The sequence below is a fragment of the Vombatus ursinus genome, unplaced genomic scaffold (genome assembly GCF_900497805.2).
Source record: "Vombatus ursinus unplaced genomic scaffold, bare-nosed wombat genome assembly UNPS02014165.1, whole genome shotgun sequence".
NCBI lineage: Eukaryota > Metazoa > Chordata > Mammalia > Diprotodontia > Vombatidae > Vombatus > Vombatus ursinus.
Window position 1 is genome coordinate 272,024 of NW_020953943.1, and position 24,559 is coordinate 296,582.

The following is a 24,559-nucleotide window of genomic DNA, read 5'->3' on the forward strand; positions in this document are numbered from 1 at the left end:
CCCCCTCCCCCTCCCCTCCCGGCCCCGTAGGCGCGGGCCCCGCGGCGGCAGAGGCAGAGACAGGCCCCGGCCCTGGGCCCGGGCCCCCGGCGGCGGCTGCTGCAAGCGCGCTGCGCCCCCTCCCCGTCCCCCCTCCCCCTCCCCCATCCCCATCCCCATCCCGGCCCGCCCGCCCGCCCCCACCGCGGCCCCTTCATGGACAGGAACTACCCGAGCGCCGGCTTCGGGGACCCGCTCGGCGCCGGGGCGGGATGGAGCTACGAGAGATCAGCGAAAGCTAGGTAAGGAGTCCGGGGCCGCCTAGGGCCCGGGGCAGGGCACGGCGGGGCCTGGACGGGGCGGGCTGAGCTGGGCAGGGGAGGGGAGGAGTCGGGGCCGGGCCGCGGGGGGGGGGGGGCCCCGGGGCCCGGGGGCCCCCCCCCCACCCCGTCCGAGGCCTGGCTGCTGCCCTTCCCCCTCCCCCGCTCTCCGCCCCCCCCCACTTCGGAGCGCGTTGGAATGCAAGCAAATGCAAAAACATGGGGGCAGAGGCCTACCCCCTGCTTCAGTGAAAGAGGAGGGAGTGCCGACCCCAAAGTCTGCCTGGGCCCCCTCCCTCCCCCCCCCCCCCCCCCCCCCTGTTCGCCCCGCTGTGCGAGGAGCCCCCCCCCAATCCCCAGCGGGTGGTACAGGGCAACCCCGCCCCCCCTTGAGGACCAGGAAGGGGTGAACGCGGAGTGGGCAGGCAGGTCTCTGGACACACCCCGCCCCCCTTCTTCCCTTGAGTAACTTCTCCATGCTCTGAGCTGAAGTGCCTGGACAATGGTGGGGGGGTCAGGCATCCCCCCCCCAACACACCTATGCATTCACACTTTGGCAGGTTGGGCTTTAGGGTTTGCAGGCTCCAGTACCTGGGGCCGTGTTTACTCGTGGTATCCTAGCTGGTATTTACATGTGTGAGGAGCCTTGCTCTGTGTTTACAAGTGCGTCTGCTCTGCCCCTTTGCATACCTCCTCAGTATTCTTGCCTGGCCTGTCTTCCTGTCTGCCTGGTCTAGGCTGTACTTTCAGTGTCTTCTCCCAGCTGCTTTTTCTGTGTTTGGGAATTTGTGATCTGTCTGGGATTTGTCCCGATGAGGAAAGCCTCATGGTGGCCTGTGGGGGCCACATGTTACCATCTCCACATTTTTCTAGGCTGGAGGGCTTTGTGTCTGTCTGCTGGATTCATTGACCCTTATCTGGGGCTTGAGCTCTGTGTGTGGGTTTCACATTCAGTCCCTGGTTCCTTGAGCTGCTGATGGTGTCTCTAAGGGTCTGACTGTGATCACTCTTTGGATGGGGTTGGTCCCTTGGCCCATTCCCACTTCAGGTCTGAGTATTAAAGAGTGGGTGTGTTTGATGATGGTTATAGGGGGTTTTTTTTTTCACCCATGATTGGGGCCAAGTTGTATCTGAGGTAGCTGTGCTGTGTATGAGTGTGTAAGCTTCTCTTGGGAACACGTGTCCCTGGGCAGTTCTAATGCATGTGTTTACTCAGAGCTTGACCTGTCTGGGCCACCTATGTCGTACCCCTTGCATATCACTGCCTTGGGTCTTCTGTGACCCTGGGACCAGTGAGGTGTCTGTAGCTTATACGGAGCCAGCCTAGAAGGGTCTTTTTCTGTAGTCTTATGGGGCCCGAGGTCTGGGCTGGCAGGGGCTCTTGGTGGCCCCGTGATTCCTACCTTTGTGTGACAGTGGGTCCATTCCATTGTGTATCCGGAGGATAGGGACCCCAGGCCCTCCCCTCTGCTGTGGTCCTGCTGTTTACCAACCTAGAAATTTCTCATCCCCAGAGAGAAGGAAAGAAGCCCCAGTAGATACCCTTGGGGATGGAATCAGGCTGGTCTGGTCTCTAATACCTAGGATAACCTTCCTGCCTCTTTCCCCCCTCCCCAGCTTGGTATATGGCGGCTCCAGGACTTCCCACCCGGAGACAGACATCTTACACCGCCAGGCTTATGCAGCCCCTCACCCGCTTCAGGGGTATGCCACCAATCATCACCCTGCAGGTAGGACCACTGGACCCAGATGCTGTGGGATGGGCTCCTTGTGCTGGGCTCCTTGGCTGCCCTTCCCTCCGCACATCCCGGCCTCCACGGCTTGTACTTCCTGGCCTCTTCTCCCAGCCTGCTATATTGGGCTCAGCCTCAGCCTGAGTGAGAGGCAGTCCTGGCTTTGCCACTCCATGTGACCTGGGCCAAATCCTTACCTGTTCTGGGCTCCATTTCCTTCCTTTGTGAAGTGAGCTCCCCACGATCTCTCTGACTGTGCATGTCTCCCTTACTGCCCGTATCTGCACTCCCTGTAGTGCGCTTTCACTGGCTCTTCTCATCAGTCAGTCAGTCTAAGGCTCCCTTCTTCGGCTTTCTTTCTTCCTTATCCAGCCTCCTTCCTGCCTGTCTCCCCGCTCCCCGGCCACGCCCCCTGCTCCCCGGCCACGCCCCCCGCTCCCCGGCCACGCCTCCTGTTGCCCCGGTGCCGGTTCCCCTTCCTTTGGTGGTAGGGACCCTCACTTCGTGGCCCTTCGGGTCCCAGGCTTCGCTCTGAGGGCGGCCCCTCACCCTCCTGCCTGTGCCTCCCCCAGGGCTCTCAGGCTTGTTTGACACGGGCCTCCACCATGCTGGTTCAGCTGGTCCAGATGCCTCAGTCATGAATCTGATCTCTGCCCTGGAGTCCCGGGCCCCCCAGCCAGGCCCGTCTGCTTCCTCTCTCCTGTCTCAGTTCCGAAGTCCATCCTGGCAGACAGGTAGCCTAGCCCAGGGTGGAAGGGGTGGTAGCGTGATGGGGAAGCCCGGGGTCCAGGGTGCGGCGCTTCCTGTCTAACCCTGGGCCCCTCTCCCCAGCCATGCACACGCCCGGCCCCACGGAGCTATTCATCTCGGGGGCCCTGCCCGGCTCGGGGACGTTCCCATCCTCGTCAGCTCTGTCCGCCTATCAGCACCCAGCCTCATTTGGGGGTCGCCCCTTCCCGGTGCCGTCGTCTCTAAGCCTCCAGGACCCGCCCTTCAGCCCACCCGCCAACGGGCTCCTGTCACCACATGATGTCTTGCACCTGAAGCCTTCTCAGGCCCCAACCGTGCCCTCTTCACTGGGCTTTGAGAGGCTGGCGGGGGGTGGCGTCCTGGGGCCTGCCAGCCTGGGGCCTGCTCAGACTCCTCCCTACCGCACAGGGCCTCCTGAGCCTCCCCCCCCTCCCCGCCATCTCCCTGCTCAGTTTAACCTCTTGGCCTCCTCCTCTTCAGAGCAGTCCTCTCCCCAGCTGTACAATTTCTCTGGGGCCGCCCCACCCGGGCCCCCACCTGAACGGGCCTTGCCCAGGCAGGACAGCGTCATCAAGCACTACCAGAGGCCGGCCAGTGCCCAGCCCCCGCCCCCGCCCCCCCCACCCCCAACGGCCCACTCCCTACAGCACTACCTGAGCTGTGGCGGCAGCTACCCGCCCCCAGCCATGGGCCACCGGGCCAGTCTGGCCTGTAGTCCTCTAGGGGGGGAGCCTTCCCCTGGAGCTGGGGAGGCAGCTAAGGGGGGGCAGGGGGCTGGTGCAGGGGGCACAGGGGCCGGGGGCCGGGCAGCCGGCCCAGAAGCTGGGCCGGGGACAGGGGGGCAGGGGGCTGGTGCGGCAGGGGGAGGCTACCGCCCCATCATTCAGTCACCTGGTTACAAGGCAGCCAAGGGGGGTTATGGGGCGGGGGCTGGAACGGCGCGGCCCCCCCCGTCCCGCTCCACAGCCACACCTAAGTGCCAGAGCCTGGGGGGTGGGGGATATGCTGCTGGGACCGGGAAGCCCAGTGGGGCTGGCAGTGGGGGGGGCCAAGCTTACTCCCCAGGCCAGCCCCAGGGCCTCATGGGTCCCCAGGCCTACAGCCAGGGTTTTGGTGCCACCCAGGCCCAGGACCTGAGTAAGGGGCCTGGCTATACAGCAGGACCTCCCCAGGCGCAGCCTGGTGGGCCTCCCCAGCAACCTCCTCCCAGCCTGACCACCTGCCAAAGCTACTCCCCTGACCAGCTCCAGAGCCTTCCTTATGGGGTGCAGAGTGAAGGCTACCCCGGCCCTGCCCCCCACTCCCAGGGCCTGCCCACGGCCAGCCCCTCTCTCAGCTATAGCACCGGCCATTCTCCAGCCCTCTCAGGCCACGGCGGGGCCTGGGGCCACACGCCAGCCTCCTTAGGTGGCGGTGGGGGTGGGGAAGCTAGTCCTTCCCACATCATTCGGCCCTTGCAGTCACCACCAGCTGCCGGAGGAGGGCGGCCCCCAGGGGTGGCTAGCCCTGGCGCCCCTGGAAAGTACCTGAGTTCGGTGTTGGCCTCTCCGACCTTCCTGGGCCCTCCTGGTGGGGGTGGCGGCTACCCGGGGGCAGGGGGAGCCGGGGGCTATAAGGGCAAAGGAGATGGGGGAGAGCTGCTGGGGGGGCCGGGGAGCGGGGGGACAGGGCAGCGCACCGAGGATGAGGACTTCCTCATCCAGCACTTGCTGCAGGCCCCCAGCCCGCCCCGGGGCTCGGGCCCCGAAGGCCTAGTGGGAGAGTGTGAAGAGCAGAGGGGCAGCGAGGGGCCCGGTGGCGGGAGTGGCCCCAAGGCCACCGCTGCGGCCTACGACCTGGCCAAGGAGGAGCAGCAGCGCTACCACCTGCAGAGCGTGATCCGGACGAGCGCCAGCCTGGACGACGGGGCCGCGCTGGAGCTGGGGCTGGGGCGGCTGAAGGACAAGAAGAAGGCTGCCAGCAGCGAGCGGGGCGGGGGCACCCCCGAGGCCCTGGCCACCTCGGTTGTCCACTACGGGGCGGGGGCCAAGGACCTGGGGGCCTACCTGCAGAAGACTCCGCCCCCGCCCGCCCCAGCCCCACCGCCGCCCTCCCATCACGGCCTGCTCCTGGAGGGCACCCCTGAGCTTCCTCTCGTCCTGCCCCCGCCTCCGCCTCCGCCCCCCCCCCAGCTCCTGCCTTCGGTGCTGAGCCACGCGCCCAGCCCCCCGGCTCCCCCCTCTGCCCCTGCGCCCCGCAAAGTGGGCGTGCACCTCCTGGAGCCTGCCCCTCGGGACTCTGGACCTCTCCAACTCGAGGCCCACCTGCGGGGGCCTCCCGGCCTCGAAGCTGCCTCCCCGGGTCCCCGGCTGCGCGCGGACGAGGGACTGGAGGCCCCCGGGGCCATGCAGGACCTGCTGGGCGCCTTGGAGCCCCTGCCTGCTCCCCCCGCCGAGGCGGGCGGCCCTCGGCCCGGGGAGGCCAAGGACCCGGCGGGAGCCTATCGCAGCCCCAGCCCGCAGGGGCCCAAGGCGCCCCGCTTCGTGCCCTTGACGTCCATCTGCTTCCCTGACTCGCTGCTGCAGGACGAGGAGCGCGGCTTCTTCCCCACCATGGAGGAGATGTTCGGCGGAGGCAGCGGCGATGACTACCCCAAGGCGGGGCCCCCGGAGGACGAGGCCGACCCCAAGGGCGGCAGCGGAGCCGCGCCCCCGGCTCCTCCGGCCTACGACCCTTACGGCCCCTACTGCCCTGGCGGACCGGCGAGTGGGGGGCCCGAGCCGCCCGGGCTGGGCTTGGACCCCGGCAAGACCCCCGTGGAGCTGCCGTCCACCGTCAACACGGAGCCCCTGGGCCTGATCCAGGCCGGGCAGCACCAGCCCCCCCCGCCTCCGCCACCCCCGCCTCCACCGCCACCGGAGCCCAAGGGCGGCCTCACCTCGCCCATCTTCTGCTCATCCAAGCCCAAGAAGCTGCTGAAGACCTCGTCCTTCCACCTGCTGCGGCGGCGGGACCCTCCCTTCCAGACCCCCAAGAAGCTGTACGCGCAGGAGTACGAGTTTGAGGCCGACGAGGATAAGGCCGACGTGCCCGCCGACATCCGCCTCAACTCCCGCCGCCTCCCTGACCTGCTGCCAGACCTCGTGTCCAGCTGCCGTTCCCGCCCAGCCCTCTCGCCCTTGGGGGACATCGACTTCTGCCCGCCGGCCCCCGGCCCCACCGGGCCCCGGCGCCGGGGGAGGAAGCCCACCAAAGCCAAACGGGACGGCCCGCCTCGGCCCCGGGGACGGCCCCGCATCCGGCCCCTGGCCGACCCTCCTCCCGGGCCCCAGCTGTGTCCCCGCGCTCCCGGCACCCCGGCGGACGGAGCCAGGAAGCCCCGCGGCCGGGGCCGGGGCCGGGGGAGGAAGGTGGACGAGCCCGGCGCCGAGGGGCTGGAGCCCTTGAAGCCGCTCAAGGTGAAGGCATCGGACGGCTCCCTTCCCGGGGAGCGTTTGCGGGGGTGAGGGAGGGGCTCCCCGGGCCCCCCGTGGGGGGCGGCCGTGGGTGCCCGGGGAGAGGGGGGTTTGCGACAGCCCTCCCGTCTCTTCCAGATCAAACTGGCGGTGCCCAAAGTGGGCGAGGGTGGCGGCCCCGTGGCGGGCGAGCCAGCGGCATCTGGCCCCGCGGATGGCGGCCTGGACTCGAGCCAGACCCGGGAGAAGATCCAGGCGAAGATCAAGGAGGTGGAGGAGAAGCAGCCAGAGATGAAGTCGGGCTTCATGGCCTCCTTCCTGGACTTCCTGAAGTCGGGCAAGAGACAGCAGCTGCCTTCGGGCTCGGGGCCACCCCCCAGCCCTTCCAAGGCCGGGCCTGCCCGGACTCTGGGGCCGCCCCCGGCCGCGGCCCCCCCGGCCCCGCCCCCGCCCCCCGCTCCCCCCTTCGGGCTGGGTGGGGCCCTGGAGGCCGCAGAGAGCGACGGCCTGGGCCTGGGCTGCCCCTCGCCCTGCAAGCGCCTGGACGAGGAGCTGAAGCGGAACCTGGAGACCCTGCCCTCCTTCTCCTCGGACGAGGAGGACTCAGTGGCCAAGAACCGCGACCTGCAGGCAAGCATCTCCTCCGCCATCTCGGCCCTGGACGATCCGCCCGCCCCCAAGGACGCCGGTCCGGCCGCTGCCCCCGCCGCGGCCTCCGGCCCTGGTGAGAACCCTGGTCGGGGAGCGTGGTGGCGTCGGGGAGCGTGGTGGCGGGCGGAGTGGGCCCAGAGGCCGGCCCTGCCCGGGGCAAGGCTCCTGAGGGGCCTGCGAGGCCCCGAGCTGAGGGAACCCAAGGGGCTCGGAGGCTGCTTGACCCGTCGGGAGCAGCTAGGGTAGAGCGTGGGGCCCGGGGTGAGGAAGTCCCGAGTTCAAATCCGCCCTCGGCTGTGTGCCCTGCCGTGGGACTGGGCAAGTCCCTTAGCTGCTTGCCCAGGAGCTCGGGCTCCTGCCTCAGTTTCCTCAACTGTGAAACAGGGATCATAATAGCACCTACCACCCGGGGTTGTCACGAGGATGAAACGAGATGACGTTTGTAAAATGCTTAGTGCAGTGCCTGGCACTCATCTAATAAACGTCTGTCTCCTTCCTTCCTTCCTTCCTTCCTTCCTTCCTTCCTTCCATCTAGTGGGGAGGAGAAAGGAGGTGTCGCGGGGAAAGGCACAGTCTAGAGTCTAAAGAGCGTGCAGGCTGGCTTGGGGAGGGTTGGGGATGTGGGGCTGGGCCCTGGTGCTCCCCGTTCTGAACAGCTCCACCATCTGTCCTTGCTCCCTCAGAAGCCCCCGTCCTGGACGAGAAGCCACCCCCGTCACCCGCTCCGTCTTCTCCTCCCTCGCCCCCTTCCCCCCCACCCTTGGTGCCCCCAGAGCCTGCCTCCCCGCCCCCTCCGCCCCTGCCGCTCCCACCTCCTGCCATCCCTCCTGTGCCAATGCCGCCGCTCCCTCCGCCAGAGCCGCCAGCCCCGGCCCCCCCCTCAGCCCCGTCCCCCGAGGAGCCCGAGCCCCCTGATGCTCGGCCCCTGCACTTAGCCAAGAAGCAAGAGACCGCGGCTGTGTGTGGTGAGACCGACGACGAGGCGGGGGAGAGCGGAGGCGAGGGCATCTTCCGCGAGAGGGATGAGTTTGTCATCCGGGCGGAGGACATCCCAGCCCTTAAGGTGAGTGGAGGAGGCCGTGCTGGGTGTGCCCTGCCTCAGGCCTCCCTGGCTACCGCAGTCACCTTGCCCAGCGCCCTTCCTAGCAGAACCTCGATTTCTCCTGAGATGGGGGTGAGGCGTCGGCTTGGCTGATCTCTGTGTTTGAGGAGATACCCCTGGGGCGGAAGGCTGAGCTCAGGCTCTTTTTGGCCGTGCCTTGTGGGCTTCTCAGCAAAGAATCCTGAGAACGGGTGGGCCGTCTGCAGAGACCCAGCAGGGGTCCTCTGGTGTCTAGGCTTAGCAGATGGAGGAAAGAGGCCTCACTGCTGGGGGCCGGGAAGCTGGGCCGGGCTCCTGAGACGGCTATCAGGAGGAGGCTTGGATGAGGAGACAGTGGTGGGGCTGCCAACCCCCACATTTTAGCCAGAGGAAGGCTGAGGCCCACACTGGGGAAAGGACTTAGCCGACGGTATCCTGGGAGTGGAATGTGGCCCCAGAACCTCTGACTCGAGGCTCGGCTGCCTCCTTTGTCCTCTCCATGGTGGCTTTGGCCTCTGGCCTAGGGTTGGCAGGAGGAAGCTCTTAAGGCAAGCTGGACTGGCGTACTTGTAAAGTGCCTCGCACAGTGCTGGGCCCATAGTAGACCCTCAATCAGTGCAGGAGCCCAGGGCCTCCAAATGAAGGTTGGGTTCGAAGGGGATCTGGAGGCAGAGTCCAGAGGCCTCTGCCGTCCCTGGAGTGCCGTTGGGCCCATCTCTGCCTGTCCGTTCTGGGGAGGATTGATCCCATCATGTCCCGAGTAGCCGAGAGGGGTGGAATGGCCCAGGGCTTTAGAACCTGAACTTGGGGGAGCTCGTCCGAAGCCGGGGAAGGGGCGTGAGGGAAGAGAGCGGCATCAGAGGAAGCCTGGAGTGCTGCCCGGCTGGAGATGGGGCCATGCTGACCCCGCGCCCTCCTCCTTGCAGCTGGCCCTGCAGACAGGCCGGGAGCCGCCCCCCATCTGGAGGGTTCAGAAGGCCCTTCTCCAGAAGTTCACCCCAGAGATCAAGGATGGACAGAGGCAGTTCTGCGCTACTAGCAATGTAAACCTGGTTGGGGGCGTGCTGGGGTTGGGGCGCGTGGCTGCCGGCTTGCTAGAGACAGGCAGGAGCGGGGTGTGCAGAGGTGTGGGCCCCGAGCCAGCTTGGGAGGGTCCCCTGCGGAGACCACGCGGAGGGAGCCCTAACTCTTCCTTCTGTTCCCCGCCCCCCACTTTACCAGTACTTGGGTTATTTTGGGGATGCCAAGAACCGATACCAGCGCCTCTACGTGAAGTTTCTGGAGAATGTGAATAAGAAGGATTATGTGAGAGTCTGTGCGCGAAAGCCGTGGCATCGGCCCCCGGTCCCCGTCAGGTACTCGTGGGCAGGGCTACGGAGGAAGGATTTGAATCGAGCGTGTTGGGAAAGAGGGTCCCTGGGAGAAGTGGACAGAGGGTCTCCGGGTGCAGTTGAGAGATAAAAAGGAATATGATTTTTGCCTCATCTCTCTTCTCACTCAGGCGTCCAGGCCAGCCAAAGGCTGCTCCCGCGTCATCTGCGACAGTAGCCCCAGGGGGTGGGGCGTCCCTTCCCAAGCCCCCAGCTCCCCCTTCAAAGCCAGAGCCCCCTGAGAAGGCCCCCGAGAAGACCCCCGAGAAGCCCCCGGAGAAGCCCCCGGAAAAGGTCCCTGAGAAGTCCCCGGAGAAGGCCCCAGAGCCGGCCCCAGAGAAACCACCTCCTCCAGCCCGCCCTCCCGACAAGGAGCGGGCCCTTCGGTCGGAGCGGGCCACTCGAGGGGAGCGGGGCCCCCGCCCTGGCCCACCTGCAGTGGAGACGGCCCCAGCCAGGCCTCCACGCCCTCCAAAGGCCCGTCCAGCCAAGGTGAAGGCCGAGCCTCCCCCGAAGAAGAGAAAGAAGTGGCTGAAGGAGGCGAGTGAACGCTCGGCAGCGACCAGAGGCAGCTCCTCCGATTCTGAGTCCTCCCCCGGGCCCCCCAGTGAGGATGGTGAGGGCCAGGCCGAGGTCCCTGAGCAAGGGGCCTGCCTTGGCACGGCTGGCATGGCTGTGGGGGTGGGTGGCCTGGAGAGTAGTAAGGCATGTGGTTGGAGGTGGCGGGGCTGGAGTGGGGGCATCGAGGTCCGTTGAGATTAGATGGCATAGTGTGGCCAGGTGGAGAGGAAGGGGCGGCTGATAGAAGGAGCCATCCTTCCTCCCTTCCTGGCAGAGCGGGCTGCCCCTGGGCGGCTTCTGAAGACTCGGGCCATGAGAGAGATGTACCGCAGCTATGTGGAGATGCTGGTGAGCACGGCCCTGGACCCTGACATGATCCAGGCCTTGGAGGACACACACGGTGAGTGGACAGGGTCTCCCCGTCGGGGCTGGAGGCAGGCCCCAGGGGTCAAGGGCCAGGACACCTGGGGTACTCATATCTGTCTCTCCTCAGATGAGCTGTACCTGCCCCCGATGAGAAAGATTGATGGAATCCTCAATGAGCACAAGAAAAAAGTTCTCAAGCGCCTTTCCCTGAGCCCAGCCCTGCAGGTGCCTGAAGGGGTGGGGTGGTGGGCCAGGGGCCTGGTATTGGTGACATGGGGTGCCCTCTGCCCGGGTCAGGGGTCAGTCAGGGTCAAGGACCTGGTAGTAGCAGCACAGGGTACTCTCTGCTTGGGTCAGGGGTCCGGTTGGTGGCCCAGGCCGCCCTCTGACGCAGCTCTTTTTCTCCCAGGATGCCCTGCACACTTTCCCCCAGTTGCAGGTAGAGCGTGGCAGTGGTGGGGCTGGGGGAGCAGAAGGTGCCCCTGGGACGGGCTCTGGTGCCGTGCGGCTTCGGCCTGCAGGGGACCCATATAACCGGAAGACCCTGAGCAAACTGAAGAGGACCGTGGCCCGAGCGCAGGTACCTCCACTGGAGCCCAAGGTGGGAGGGCTGAAGGTGGCCCGGGCTGGGCCCCCTTGGGTGCTCAGGCTTCCTCTGCCCTTTTCCCTGTTCTAGGAGTTCAAGGTGGAGCTGGACAAGTCAAGTTTCTACACGCTCTATCACGCTCTCCACCACTACAAATACCACACCTTCCTCCGCTGCAGGGACCAGGTAGCCCTCCAGCCCTTCCTCATCCCAGCCCATTTGGAGACCATCTCCCTGCCCCGGCTCCCCCAGGGCCATCTCCCTCTGGTAGCCGTGTGTGGCCTGCCCCGGCTCCCCCGGGGCCATCTCCCTCTGGTAGCCCTGTGTGGCCTGCCCCGGCTGCCCCGGGGCCGTCTCCCTCTGGTAGCCCTGTGTGGCCTGCCCCGGCTCCCTTGGGGCCGTCTCCCCATTTCCATCCCTCCGGTCACCCTGTGCGTCCTGGCTCTGTGGCCTGCCCCACTACCAGGGTCCTCCAGCTGTTTCTCTGCTTTCCCCCGTCTCCAGACGCTGGCCATCGAGGGAGGTGCCGATGACCTGGGGCAGGAAGAGGTGGTGCAGCAGTGTATGAGAAATCAGCCCTGGCTGGAACAGCTCTTTGATTCCTTCAGTGACCTCTTGGCCCAGGCCCAGGCCCAGGCCCAAGGCCGCTGCGTGTGACCCTGGGGGCCCACGAGTGTCCGACGTCCGGGTCGCTGACTTGCCCTGCTGGGTTGTAGCCCCTCCCTGCCCCCCACCCCCTTTCACTGTACAGAGAAATTATTTATATATATATGTATAAATGTCTATTTAGTACCCTCCCTCCTTTGCCCTCCCCTCCTCTGCCCTCCCTCCATGTACATAATGTATAGGAAAAGTCTATGTATGGGTGGGGGGTCCAGGGAGTGCTCCCGCTTCCAACCAAGACCTTTTCTTTAAGCGCCATCCCTTGGCAGTGGGAGGCTGTGGTGGGTGGGGTAGGGGATCTCAGCTTGTTAATTATTTTTAATCTTATTTATTGTACATACCTTTGGGGAGGGACTTAGGGGAGGGGGAAGAGAAGGGGTCTTCGCTCCGGCCCCCCTCCTTTTCTACGTACAGCGCTTTGTGTCTGGTCCCTGGCCCAGCCCCCGGCCCACCTCGCTCCAGTTTCTGAGTGTTGTCTGAATGTGGTTCTATTTTTTATCAGTCTGTCCACTCCCCTCCTCCTCCCCAACCCCTTCCTCTACCCTGTTGTCTCTCGCTCTGTCTTTCTCTTGGGCTTCTAAACAATTCACCTTGTATACACTGTGTACACAGAACCAGCCAGGCTCCGGAACAGCAACCACTTTATTTGCATGGGCTGGCCCTCGTGTGCCTCTGTCCTGCGCTGCGGTGGGGGAGGGGGGGAAGGGGGAGGGGACAATGCAGTTTCTAGAAACCCATGGATGGGGGGGGGATGCATTTCCTATGATCCTATAAAAATGGGAGCTACCCTGTTGCTGCTGAAGTAGGGAATGAGCTCCCCGTCACTGGAGACCTCCAAAGGAATATGGGTGACCACTTGTTGGGGTTAACTTCTGAGCCCCTGCCACGCCTGAGGAGGCCACAGGCCCCTTCCTCCCCCCAGGAAGGAATGAAGTGCGCAGGAGGGGATAGGGGAGTTTGGAAGTGGGCAGGGGTTGTGGCCTGGACCTCCCTCCCCAGTGGGGCTAGAAGTGACCAGCTACCCCCAGAGTAGGGGCCAGACTCAGGGACAGCAGTTGCCCCTCACTCTGGGCTATACCTTTGGGCCTTGGTGGGGGTGGGGGGCCCTGGAAGCTTTGGCCAGCTGGTCATCCGCCCCAGGGATTCTTGGGTCTGTTCGAAGTTCGGTCACGGGGCCCTTCCCTAGGAACTGATTGACGCTCAGTCTGGTATTGGCAGTGAGGTTTATTGAGAAGTGGGGTGGCAGAGTATATACAGTTGTGATTTTGAGGGAGAAAGGGAAGGGTGTGCGCTGTGAGGAAGGCACTGGGTGACCCCGTCCCAGGGGCCCGGTTGGTGTAGTGTAACTGGACATGGAGGGGCAGTGTGTGTGTGGGGGGTGCTTCAGGGCTCCCCCTGCACTCCTCTCTCCCCGACAGTCAATCCATGCCATTGGACAGGAGAGGTAACAGGCCCCACGTGGGGAAGGGCCCCAGACAGCAAGGCAAGTAGAGAGCCATCTCTGAGGTGCTGCTCCGGGCCCAAGGGCACAGGAGTTAGAGAAGGAGGCATGGGCAACCACCGCTCCCAGCCTTCTTCCTAGGGGGTGTTGGGGGACTGGGGGGCAGCTCTTGCTCCTGGTACTTCCTGTGGAGGGAGATACTTTTTAGGGGAAGCCAGGTGGGGACCGAGAGTGGGCGGGTAGGACGGCAGCTGGAACGGGGCGCTACTGCAGATCCTGCCAGGCATGGACTTGGGTGGGATGGGAGGGTGTCTGGTGGGTAGGGAACATCTAGCTTACCAGGAAGGGACGCTGAGGCTTGGAGAGCCAGACACGAGAACCCCTGCTTGTTTTGTTCACTAGGCTGGGGGAGGGGGAGGGGCCGAGGCTCATTCTCACCGGACAGCTCGGACTAGCTGTTCAAAGGCTTCGTCCACGTTGAGGCGGAGTTTGGCCGATGCTTCAAAATAGGCTATGTGGCGGGAGGCACAGAAGGCCGAGGCCTCAGAACGGGGTACCTGGGGCAGTGGGGAGGAGAGGGGGCTGAGCAGCCGCGCCCTGGGACCTGCCCCTCCCTGCCCTGCTCCCCACGGCGCCTGACCTGTCTCTGGGTCTCCAGATCAGCCTTGTTGCCCACCAGCACGATGGGGAAGTCATCTCTGTCCTTGACGCGGAGGATCTGAGTATGCAGCTTGTCTGCCTCGTTAAAGCTAAAGCAGGGAGGGCAGACGGGGGAGCCAGGAAGCAGAGCTTAAGTTGGGCCCGCTGCCCGCCACCAGGACCACCTCTCGGTCTTCCTTCTGCAGGTGCCAAGGCCAGCCCTTACTCCTCCCCTCCTTCGGGTTCCAAAGCTGGCCCTTTGCAAGTGCAAGCACCAAAGCCAGCCCGGATATTCGTCTCATGCACCCTCTAGGGGGTGGGGCAGCCAGGTAGCTCACCTCTGCCGGTCATTGATAGCGTATACTAGCAGGAAGCCGTGGCCGGCTCTCATATATTGTTCCCTCATGGCCCCAAACTCCTCTTGCCCGGCGGTGTCCAGGACTGGGGAGGGGCAAAAAGGGATTGGGGGGCCCTACGCCTTCCTTCCAGCTCCCCCGCCCCGCCAGCAGTCCCTCTTCCTCACCTCCCCCCTCCCCAGTAATCCTCCTCCCCCTCACTGTCCAGCCGGGCCGGGATCCCATCCACACTGCACAGCTTGGTGTAGGAGTCCTCGATGGTTGGGTCATAGTCAGACACGAAGTAGGACTGCCAGCGAGGGGATGGGAAGTCAGACCCAGGGCGGCTCTTGTCCCGGCCCCAGTGTTCGCCCCTCTTGGGTTTGAAGCTCTCCCCATCTCGACCTGTCAGGGCGCGGGGCTCGTCCTGTCCCCCTCGACCCCCGCTCGCTGGAGTCTGTCTCTCTCGCCCTCTCCCGTGTCCGCCCGCTCTGACTCTTTCCCTCCCCGAGGCCCTGGCTGGTCCGGTCCAGTCCCTCCCTCCTTAGCCTGGGATGCGGCCAGATCCCGCTGTCTGCGCTGCCCGGAAAGGGGGAGCCCTCCCGCCTCCGGCTCCCGCCCTTCCTGCCCCGACCGCCTTCCCCACCCCCCCGGCCAGGGCCAGGGCCAGGGCCAGGGCCAAGGCCAAGGCCAAGGCCAGGAACGGAACTTGGGGGTGGGGTGGGGGAATGTGGTGGCAGGGCCCGAACTGGGGGATGGCAGGGGTCGGGGCCAGATCGTAGCAGGGACCCCCGGGCAGGGAGAGAGTGGTTTGTGTGGCACGTGTGCAGGAGGCGAGCACAGCCCTGGGGGAGGGGCTCCGGTGGGCGGGGCTCCCGGGGGACCCAGAGCAGGGGCCGTGGTCGCCGCGGGGGGGGGGGGGGGGCCCGGGCGGGCGCCCTCCGCTACCTGGATGAACTGGATAGTGAGCGCGCTCTTGCCCACACCGCCACCTCCCACGACGACCAGCTTGTGCGTCTCCCCGGCTGGGGCCGGGGCCGACAGGGCCGCCCCTGGACGGCCCCGCCCGCGCCCCTGCCCGACTCCCGCTCCAGCCGCTGCCGCCGCTGCCACCCCGCTCATGTCGCCGGCCCGCTGCCGCCGCCTCGGGGCCCAGGGAGGTGCCCAGCCTGGCTCGACTGGGGCGGAGCCATGCTAATGAGAACACGGGGGCGGAGCCATGCTAATGAGCCCCGGAGGGCGCTTGGTGTTAAGCTTCTAAGGTTCCAGGTGGAACGTCCAGGCCCTGGGGGGGGGGGGGGGAGACGCTGTCGTGGTCCGCCAATGGGAGACAGAACGCTGCGGGGTATGTTAATAAGCTGGTGGAATTTCCTGGCCTAGGCGAGGCTCAGCTAAAGAGGGTCCCGCATTAGTCAGGGTCGGGGCGGTGTCCTACATGTGGAGGCGGGATATGCAAATAAAAGCTTCCTCTCAGCCAAGCCGAGAGGCACAGGAAAGTGACCGGGGTCCGGAGGCGGGGCTTTTGTTAATATAGTCGGGGCTTCGCCCTCATGGGGTCCCAGGAGGCGGGTTTATGCGAATGAGGGGGCGGAGTTTTGCTCTCGGCTGGGTCGTGAAGTCATCGCATTCCAAACCCATGAGCCCGGAGGCCAGAGACAGGAGGAAGGGGCGCAGGGGTCCCCGTCCAAATATTTCAACTTTTCCCTACTTCCCTTATCTTACTGGATCTTACAGGAGGAAACGGAGGTCCAGAGAGGGAGGGCGAGCGATTTTCCCTGAGTCACCCTTTCAGTTCTGTCAAATGATGTTATATTTGTAAAACGCTAGTAAATACTTGTTCCCTCCCTCCCTCCCTCTCTCCCTCCCTCCCTCTCTCCCTCTCATCTCCTATCAAGTCTAGATCCTTTAGGATGGGGCGCCAGGCTCCCCGGGGAGAGGGTGAGAGCCAAGGTTGAGTGAGGCTATGCACTTTGGTCCCGCAGTCTCTCAGCCTCGACTGACTACAACTCCCGAAGGCCTTTGCCGCAGGCCTTTTCCTTCCGGTCGCGCGCAGAACACTGCGGAGTCGGATTGGAGGGGAGGGGGGGAGGCGCGCTCGACATTGCCAGCCCCACCTACCTTCCTCCCTTCCTCCCTCCCTAGCTTGGCTCGGCCTTCCTCTGCTTCCGCGCGTCAAGGAACTACGCCTCCCGGCGGGACCCGCGTGCCACCGCGCTGCTCACCGGGAAGCGCAGTTCCCCAGCCGGCTGCCGTGGGCGGGCGACGCTTCTGCCGGACTGCATTTCCCAGCGTGCCCCGAGGCGGCGCGCGCCCGGCCCCGCCCCATCCCGCCTTGCCCCGCCCGCGCCGGGGCCCCTGAGCCGCAGCCGGAGGAGCGAGCGAGAGGAGATCGAGACGAGAGGAGAGAGAGGAGGCCGCGGAGCCAGGAGGAGGCGGAGGCGGAGGCGGAGGCGAAGGCGGAGGAGGAGGAGGAGGAGGAGGAGCAGCGGCAGCGGCGGCGGCGGCGAGCGGGTGAGGGGCGGACGGACTGGGGAAAGGACGGACGGAGGGAGGGCCGGACGGGGCAGGGAGGGGAGCGTCGAGGCCCAGGCCGCCGCAGCCGCCGCCGCCGCCGCCGCCGCCGCCGCCGCCGCCGCCGCCGCCGGGGTAAGATGGCCGCCCGGCTCGGGCCCCCGAGCGGAGCTGCGCCGCCGTGTACGCCGCCCGGCAGGTCTACGCGCCCGCCGGAGCCCGGGGGGAGGGGCTCACGGCCTGGGGCGCGGCCGGGGGGCTCTTGTCTCCAGGGGCCGCGCAGGGCCCGGCGATCGCAGGCCCCTGGGCCTCGGTGGCGGGGGGCCGCTGTCCGAGCAGGACCCCCGGCATCCCAGGGAGCGCCCCGGGCCGGGTGCGTGCGGACGTGCAGCCGGACACCGGGAGGCGGCCGGAGCGGGCCGGGGTCTGCCGGGGGACGCCTGGCCGGAGCAGGGAGGGCCGTCTTTGAGGTCCTTGGCCAGAGGGGCAGGGCTGCGACGTCCGTGGGGAAGGGGCTGCCTGTCGGGCCCGGGGCCGTCGGCGAGCAAGCAGGGGGCGCACAGGTGTCAGATGGGGGGCCCCATCGTAGGGGGGCTCACGGCCCCCAGATTTTGCCGGTGGGGGCGGGGGCAGCGTAAAGGCCTTGGTGCGGCCCTTCCCATCCTTGACACCGGCTGAGAGACGAGAGGTGAATCGCCAGGAGGATTTTTGAGAAATCATCAGTTTCACCCACCCCAAAAACAAAACCCCCCAAATAGGTAGAGGAACAAATGAGGCTTAGAGAAGGGCGGGGATTCATCAGAAGTCACCCTTCAAATCGGGGCTAGTTGGACCTCAGGCAGAGCCTAGTGTCCTGCTCCCCAGCCCAGCCTGAGCCTTCTCCGGTTCTGGATGGGGTCTCCACGGTCACCTGGGAAGAGTCCGACTCTTTCGAGGAGCAGCCCCAGGACCTCGAGCCATCCGGGACCCCGACAAACAGCCCCTGGGCGCCCCAGGGAGCCCCCACCCAGCTCCCACACTCACGGCAGCAGCATCAGTCCCGCCTGCTCCCCTGAGGCAGAGCTCGGCTCTGGGGCTCCGACAGCGTTTCCTTCGGGGACCTGGTTCTGGATGGGGTCTCTGCAACCTGCTGGGGTTGGGGGGGGGGCCCTTCTAGGGGAAGACTGAGCTTGTAAATAGAGAAGGGGTTGGCTAGTCGTGAGAGGGAATACAGGGTGGAGGGGAGCATAGAGGAAATGGGGGGGTGTCAGAGTATGGAGGTCTTTATGAGAATCTGAGGAGGACCACAGTGACAGTATCAGAGGTGAGAAAAAGGGTCGACTTCTTTTTGAGTCTGGGCATCAGCGGATATCAGAGGTCTAAGTAGGCCTGGAAAAGCTATATGGGGCAAGAGGGGTCACCTGTGGCTGTCTGAGTAGGGTGAGGATCTGTATGGGAGGCAGGGGGGACCTTTGGGATTAGGAGAGGCATCTGAGGAGTTGGGAGGTGGCTGTTTTGGTCATCAGATATTAGGAATTCCTCTGAGGCCTGAATGTCAAGAAGAGGGGATGGGACACCAGGAATAAGAAACGAAGGGGACCTTGGGGCTGAGGGATGTCTCTGTGGGGCTGGGACCTTCTGTGGTGCCCAGAGTGAGCCCTGGGTGTTTGCTGCTCATCAGATGACCTGAGAGTGGGCCCTGAGGACTGACTGGGAGCAAAGGAAAGGGTCTGCTTTCTTGGGGGGACCTGCCTGCACACTAGTCCCTCCTTTTCCCAGGTGACCATGGAGGATGAGGAGGAGCCCAGAGGTGCCTCAGCAGAGGAGCCCCATGATGAGAGGAGAGAGGTCCCTGGCCTGCCTGACAGAGACCCTACCCTGGCCCCCAGCCCAGCCCCCTTGCCCTCAGCCATCATCCTGGTGAGTGGGTTAAGCGTGGGTGTCCCCTGGCTGCCTGGGAAGAGCGTGTCTGTGGGCTCAGACTTCTGAGTGTCTCTCTTCTTTCCCATTTCTCAGCGGGCTCTCCAGCAGGCAGTAGGGGGTTCACTGCAGGGGGAGCTGACCAGTGAGAAAGGTAGGGAGCATTTGGAGTTGTGGCTTGGGTTCCCACTGTCCCTCTCCAGGCTTCTGCTGGCCCTGTTGCCTTGGCCCCCTGTCCTGACCTCTCTTTTTCTCCCTCCTCCAGACGTCCCTCGAGCTCGAGGTCCCCGAAGGAAACGCTGTCGGAGCCCCAGAGCCGAGCTCTGCCTCAGGGGGGCAGGCGGGACTGATGCTGCTGCCGTGAGTGTGGGAGCTGGGTGGGGGCTCCCTGGGGCGCCCAGGGGCTGTTTGTTGGGGTCCCGGATGGCTCGAGGTCCTGGGGCTGCTCCTCGAAAGAGTCGGACTCCTCTGGTTACAGGTGGTGGACCTTGCTGCCCGCAGCTTTCTGGCTGGGCTCGTGGGAGTTCTTGAGCCCCCGGCCTCCTGGATCTCAGGCCGGCTGGACTTCCCGGCTGCGGAGTGAGTGGTGTACCTGGAGGGAAAGTGGCAGCTGGGTGGGGCCAGGTGGGGTGAGCTTACCCTGTGACCCCTTGCTGTCCTCTGTACCCCTGCAGGGAGGAGCCCGCTGAGATGCTGGAGCTGGTGGCAGAGGTCCAGCTGGGAGATGGAGCTCCCCTCTCTCTACCCATCTCTCACCCACTCCATGGCAGCCGGGCCTGGCGGCTCAACAAGTCAGGTGACCGGAGTGGGGAGCCGGGGAGCGGGGTGGGGCCCGCTTTGGAGAGGCCGAGGTCCGTCACCCTCATGGCGTCCCGTTTCACCTCCCGCAGGGTCTCTTCTGCAGCCTGGCTTCCTGGACCCTACCAGTGCCTCCTCCCGCCTCCCGCTGCTGACCATGGGCACAGGAGATGGGGGGCCAGCCCCGCCACCGGCCCCCTCCTCTACCTCCTCCTCTCCTTCATCCTCCCCACGGTCCTCATCGTCCTCCCCCCCGCCCCCCCCACCCCCTCCCGCAGCTCCTCGCTATGACATCTATGACCCCTTCCACCCCACGGATGAGGCTTATTCCCCACCGCCTGCACCTGAGCAGAAATATGACCCCTTTGAGCCCACGGGCTCCAACCCTAGCTCCTCAGGGGGCACACCATCTCCTGGGGAGGAGGAGGAAGAGGAGGAGGAGGAGGAAGAGGAGGAGGAAGAGGAGGAGGAGGAAGAAGAGGAGGAGGATGAGGAAGGCCTTTCACATAGCATCAGTCGAATCTCTGAGACTCTGGCAGGCATCTATGACGATAACAGTCTGAGCCAGGATTTCCCCAGTGGGGAGAGCCCTGGGCCAGAGCCTCCACCCCCAGCAGGCTCTGGCTCCCCACCCCAGGCCGACTCAACCCGGGTGGAGGGTGGTCCCCCACGCCGAAGAGTCTTTGTGGTGGGGGCTGAGGCAGAGGCTTCGAGAGGGGAAGGCAAGCTGTCCCTGGAGGTGGTTACCACGGGGGCCCCCTTCCCTCCGGCTGCCCCACCTCTGGACTCTGAGATCGAGGAAGGGGAGATCGTGCAGCCGGAGGAGGAGCTGCGCTTTGCTCCCGTGGCACTGTTCCGTGGAGCTGGGGGCCGAGCCCCCCGGCCTAACCCCCCTTCAGCTAGTGCTGCCGCCACTGCCCCAGCCGCACCACTGCCCCCTCCGCCAGCTCGGGGCCCTGAGGGCGACGACTTCCTTTCTCTGCACGCGGAGTCTGACGGGGAAGGGGCCCTGCAGGTGGACCTGGGTGACCCCGTCCCCACCGCACCTCCTGCTACATCCTCCGACCCCCGGTGGACCGGCCTGGATCTTCGGCGCAAGATCCTGACCCAGCGGCGGGAGCGCTATCGGCAGCGGTCTCCCTCCCCATCCACAGCCCCCGCCGCCCCGCCCCAGCCTCCCAGGAAGAAGTCCAAGCGGGATCACAAGCGAGAGGCCAAGGAGACGCCGGCCCCGCCGGCCCCACCCAGCCCGCCGGCCCCCGTGGCCTGGGACCCCAAGAAGCACCGGTCACGGGACCGCAAGCCCAGCTCTCGGTCCTCGCGCCGCCGGTCGCGCTCCCGCTCCCCACGGCCACGGTCCTCCTGGTCGCCAAGCTCCGAGAGGAGGAGAGGGGGGCGCCGGTCCCGGTCCCGAGAGAAGCGGAGGAGGCGGCGGCGAAGGTCTTCCGCGTCGCCCCCTCCAGCGTCCTCGTCCTCCAGGCGGGAGCGGCACCGGACCAAGCACCGCGGCGAAGGCAGCAGCAAGAAGAAGAAGAAACGGTCTCGGTCGAGGGGCGAGAAGCGGGGCGGGGGGGACCCTGAGAAGGTGTCAGTGGCTGGGACAGAGAGGGAGAGTCGGCGACGGGGGGCCGTGCCCCCGTCCATTCAGGACCTCACGGACCACGACCTCTTTTCCATCAAGCGGACCATCACAGTGGGGAGGGCCGAGAAGCCCACGTCGCGCTCGGCCTCCGTGGCTGGGAGCGGCCCTGCCCCAGCTTCGCCCCTGCCCAAGCGGGAGGTTCTCTATGACTCGGAAGGGCTGAGCTGTGAGGAGAGGGGAGGTGGGGGCGGGAAGGGGTCTAGTGAGAAGGAGCGCAAGCGGTCAGCAGCCCTGGCCCCCCGGGAGAAGGGGCGGAAGAAGACGGCCTCCTCGGAGGGTGCAGAGCGCGAGCGGGATAAAGGGTCCAAGAAGGCCCGGCCATCCTCAGGCAAAGAAGCGGCCCCCAAGACTGCCAGCGGGGGCAGCGGGCGCAAGGTCAAGCTTCAGTCCAAGGTGGCGGTCCTGATCCGAGAGGGCGTCAGCAGCACGACCTCCGCCAAGGAGGTGGCCACGGCGACGGCCCCCAGCTCCATTGGGGTCAAATTCAGCCGTGACCGCGAGAGCCGGTCTCCCTTCTTGAAGGCCGACGAGAAGGCGTCTGGCGAGCCTGGCAAAGGGGTGGCCCCGGGAGGCCCCAAGCTGAAGAAGGCCAAAGTCAAGGCTAAGGCTGGCCTCAAAAAGGTCAAAGGGTCAAAGGTGAAGACGAAAGGCACCAAAACTAAGAAGAAGAAGGCCGGCGGAAGCAGCGGCGGGACGACCCTGAAGAAGTCCAAGGCCGACAGCTGCAGCCAGGCTGGACCCAAGGGAGCTGAGGAGACTTCTTGGTCAGGGGAGGAACGGGCCCCGGGCAAGCCCCCCAGTCCCCCTACCCCAAAGGCAGCCCCGCCGCCCCCAGCCCTCACGCCCGACTCGCAGACCGTGGACAGCAGCTGCAAGACACCCGACGTGTCCTTCTTGCCCGAGGAGCCGGCTAGGGCCGGAGGCCGGGGTCGAGGCCGAGGAGACCGGGAAGATGGGGACGAGGAAGAGGAGGAGGAGGAAGAAGAGGAGGAGCAGCCTGGCACCACCACGGCCTCTGGGGGAGGAGCAGGAGCGGGAGCAGGAGGGGCAGGCGGTATCGGCACGGCTGAGGCGGCACCGGAGGAGGGGCCCCCGACCCGGGCCCCCCCGCCCCCGGTCCCCCCGCCCCCCATGCCTTGGAATTTGCCAGCCGGGGTGGATTGTGCCACCAGCGGCGTGTTGGCCTGTGAGTCGGGGCTGAGCTGGAGGGGAGCGGGGAAGGGAGGGACGTAGAGCATGTGGGAAGGGCCTAGGCGTGCAGTGAGGAGAGCGTGGAAACAGTAAGACGGATTGGGGGTGGCACGGGCACAGACCACAGGGTGTTGATGAGCTGGGCTCACCCTGACCCGTCATCTTCTCCGGCCTTTCTGCCTTCCTAGTGACTGCTCTGCTCTTCAAGATGGAGGAGGCCAATCTGGCCAGCCGGGCCAAAGCCCAGGAACTGATCCAGGCCACCAACCAGGTGGGGATCCAGCAGGGGCTGAGAGCAGCTGCCAAGGGACTGGGGGGCCCCGAGCATCTGCATTCATCTTCACTCTCCCTACAGATCCTCGGCCATGCGAAGCCACCCTCAGCCCTGGGTGGGGCTCAGGCCCCAGGTGGCGCTGTGCTGGGGCTCCCCCCTGGGCCTTCGGGCTACCTGCTTCATGGTGGGGGCAGCATGGGGCTGCCTCTGGGTGGTTGCAGCTCCTCTCCCCCTTCGCCCGGAGGCCTGGCTGGGGGCCCTGACCGCAGGGAAGGCAGCAGCAGCTCCGATGGGCGGATGGACACCGACAAAGTGAGTGCCACCAGAAGGGGATGGCCCCCAGGGAGACCTGAGGTGGCTGGCTGGGCCTCCCCTCCCCCCGATCCGCGTCCTGTACTAAGGCTGGGGGAGGATGAGACAAGCTAGCAGAACCCATGTTCTGAGGGAAGGTAGCAGGTCCACAGTTAGGGGCTTGGGAGATCTGGGCCTGCTGGACAGAGAGAGCTCGGCCTGGGGATTCAGAGGGGGCTTCCTATAGATAGTATCATTCAGTTTGGGGCTTACAGGAAGCAGGAGGGCGTTCCGGGCCTGAGGGATGCTCCGGAAAGATGCCCAGAGTGGGAAGGTGGAAAGCTAAGAGGCCGGGGGCACTTTAGTGAAGAGTACATGTTGGGGATGAGGCCTGAGGGGACTGGAAAGGCAGGAGGGAGCTGTGCTCTGAAGGCTGTCTGGAGGATTCCATTTGAACTTGGAGGCCACAGGGAACCATTGGAGTTTATGAGTAGGGAATGACATGGTCGGACCTGTGCTTAAGGAAAATCACTTTAGTGGCTGAATGGAGAATGAACCGGAGGCAGGCAGGCCACCCAGCAGCTGTCGCCATAGTCCAGGGGTGAGGGGATGAGGGTTTGTGCAGAGGGAGTGGCAGGGTCAGAGGAGAGAAGGAGCACGCTGGAGAGATTTTGCAGAGGAGAAATCGACGGACCGTGGCACCATATTGGATCTGGGGGTGAGAGGGTGAGGAGCCTGGGATGACTCCTAGGTGGGAGCCTGAGGGACTGGGACGGTGGGTGCCCTCCACAGTCTTGGGGAAAATGGCGGAGGTGGGGTGGTTTAAGGGGAAAGAGAACGAGTTCAGTTTTGGCTGTACTGAGTTTAAGACATCCTGTTTGAGATGTCTGAAAGTCACTTGGAGACTTGGGCTTGGGGGTCAGCAGGTTTTGAAGCAGAAAAAAGTAGATTTGAGAATGATCAGCATAGAAATGGTAATTAATTGCATGGGAGCTGAGGAGATCCCCAAGTGAGGTAGGACAGAGGGAAAAGGGCCCAAGGACAAACCTTGAGGGATGCCTACAGTGAGAGGGCCTGATCTGGAGGAGGCTTCTCCAAAGGAGAGAGAAAGAGCAATCAGAGAGATGGGAGAAGAACTTGGGGGAGGGGGGAGAGTAAGGCGGGGGAGAGAGAGAGAAAGAGAGAGAACCGGGAGAGGGGTGGAGGGGCAGGGTCCTGAAAGCCTCCAAGGCTGAAGAGGCAGACGAGGATGGAGGAGAACCTCTGGCCGCTGGGTTGGAAATGGTTGGTAGCAAGGGGCAGCAGTGCCTGGGCTGGCTCTGGGCATCGCCCCCTGCCCTCCTGGTGACTCCCACCCTGGCCTGTCTGTGTCTCTCAGTACCTGAAAAAGCTGCATACGCAGGAGCGGGCAGTGGAGGAGGTGAAGCTCGCCATCAAGCCCTACTACCAGAAGAAGGACATCACCAAGGAGGAGTACAAGGACATCCTGAGGAAGGCTGTGCACAAGGTGGGGCTGGAGAGACAGGCCGGGGGAGGGCTGGTGGGGGGTGGGGAACAGAGGCAGGCTCCCTGGGCCAGGGCTGGCACTGACCATGACCTCCCCACGGCCAGATCTGTCACAGCAAGAGTGGGGAAATCAACCCCGTGAAGGTGAGCAACCTGGTCCGGGCCTACGTCCAGCGCTACCGCTACTTTCGCAAGCACGGCCGCAAGCCTGGCGATCCCTCTGGGCCTTCTCGGCAGTCTAAGGAACCTGCACCTCCTGACAAGTGTGGCCCGGTCCTGCCCGTGCCCCCGCTCTGAGCCCTGCCTGTCTGGGCCCTGACATATTTATGTCTCTCCTTCCTTCTCCCCTCAGCCACAGCTTCGTGGGATTGGGGGGTGATGGGGGAGGGGACCCGTCTGGCCCAGCTAGACTTCTCCCCAACGCCCCCAGGCCCACTTCTTCTTCCCTCCTTGTGCCCTCTTCTCTCCAGCCCTAGTTAAGGATTTCATGAAATGTTACACCCTCCAGCTTTGCCTCTGGCCCCTTCTTTTTCTGGGG

At 65.2% G+C, this 24,559-nt stretch overlaps 3 protein-coding genes across 5 annotated transcripts; 2 read left to right on the forward strand and 1 right to left on the reverse strand.

The window, feature by feature from the left end:
• Positions 1-174: 174 nt before the first annotated feature.
• PRR12 (proline rich 12) lies at positions 175-12,145 on the forward strand. 3 transcript variants are annotated; one of them, XM_027859275.1, is made up of 14 exons: positions 175-281; positions 1,917-2,029; positions 2,605-2,766; positions 2,864-6,219; positions 6,355-6,952; positions 7,524-7,930; positions 8,875-8,991; positions 9,170-9,303; positions 9,450-9,934; positions 10,154-10,279; positions 10,373-10,470; positions 10,655-10,825; positions 10,922-11,017; positions 11,336-12,145. In XM_027859275.1, the coding sequence occupies exons 1-14, from the start codon at positions 196-198 to the stop codon at positions 11,486-11,488; spliced, it is 6,102 nt and encodes a 2,033-aa protein (XP_027715076.1). In that variant the 5' UTR covers positions 175-195; the 3' UTR covers positions 11,489-12,145. The 3 variants fall into 3 exon arrangements, with proteins under 3 accessions (XP_027715076.1, XP_027715074.1, XP_027715075.1); XM_027859273.1 differs by having other exon boundaries at positions 6,355-6,940; positions 7,551-7,930; XM_027859274.1 differs by having other exon boundaries at positions 6,355-6,940; positions 7,551-7,930; positions 9,450-9,925.
• Positions 12,146-12,698: 553 nt separating this feature from the next.
• On the reverse strand, positions 12,699-15,117 carry RRAS (RAS related). Its single transcript, XM_027859247.1, is given in 7 exon segments — positions 12,699-13,120; positions 13,374-13,492; positions 13,576-13,684; positions 13,913-14,015; positions 14,132-14,219; positions 14,858-15,039; positions 15,042-15,117. Coding segments are annotated over 7 exon segments (753 nt in total). The 5' UTR covers positions 15,103-15,117; the 3' UTR covers positions 12,699-13,029.
• Positions 15,118-16,385: 1,268 nt separating this feature from the next.
• SCAF1 (SR-related CTD associated factor 1) lies at positions 16,386-24,528 on the forward strand. The gene is made up of 11 exons (XM_027859264.1): positions 16,386-16,420; positions 18,179-18,319; positions 18,416-18,473; positions 18,585-18,679; positions 18,798-18,898; positions 18,994-19,115; positions 19,210-21,945; positions 22,139-22,221; positions 22,306-22,536; positions 23,894-24,022; positions 24,127-24,528. Exons 2-11 carry the CDS (start codon positions 18,185-18,187, stop codon positions 24,316-24,318), a joined length of 3,882 nt encoding a protein of 1,293 aa, XP_027715065.1. The 5' UTR covers positions 16,386-16,420; positions 18,179-18,184; the 3' UTR covers positions 24,319-24,528.
• Positions 24,529-24,559: the final 31 nt, after the last annotated feature.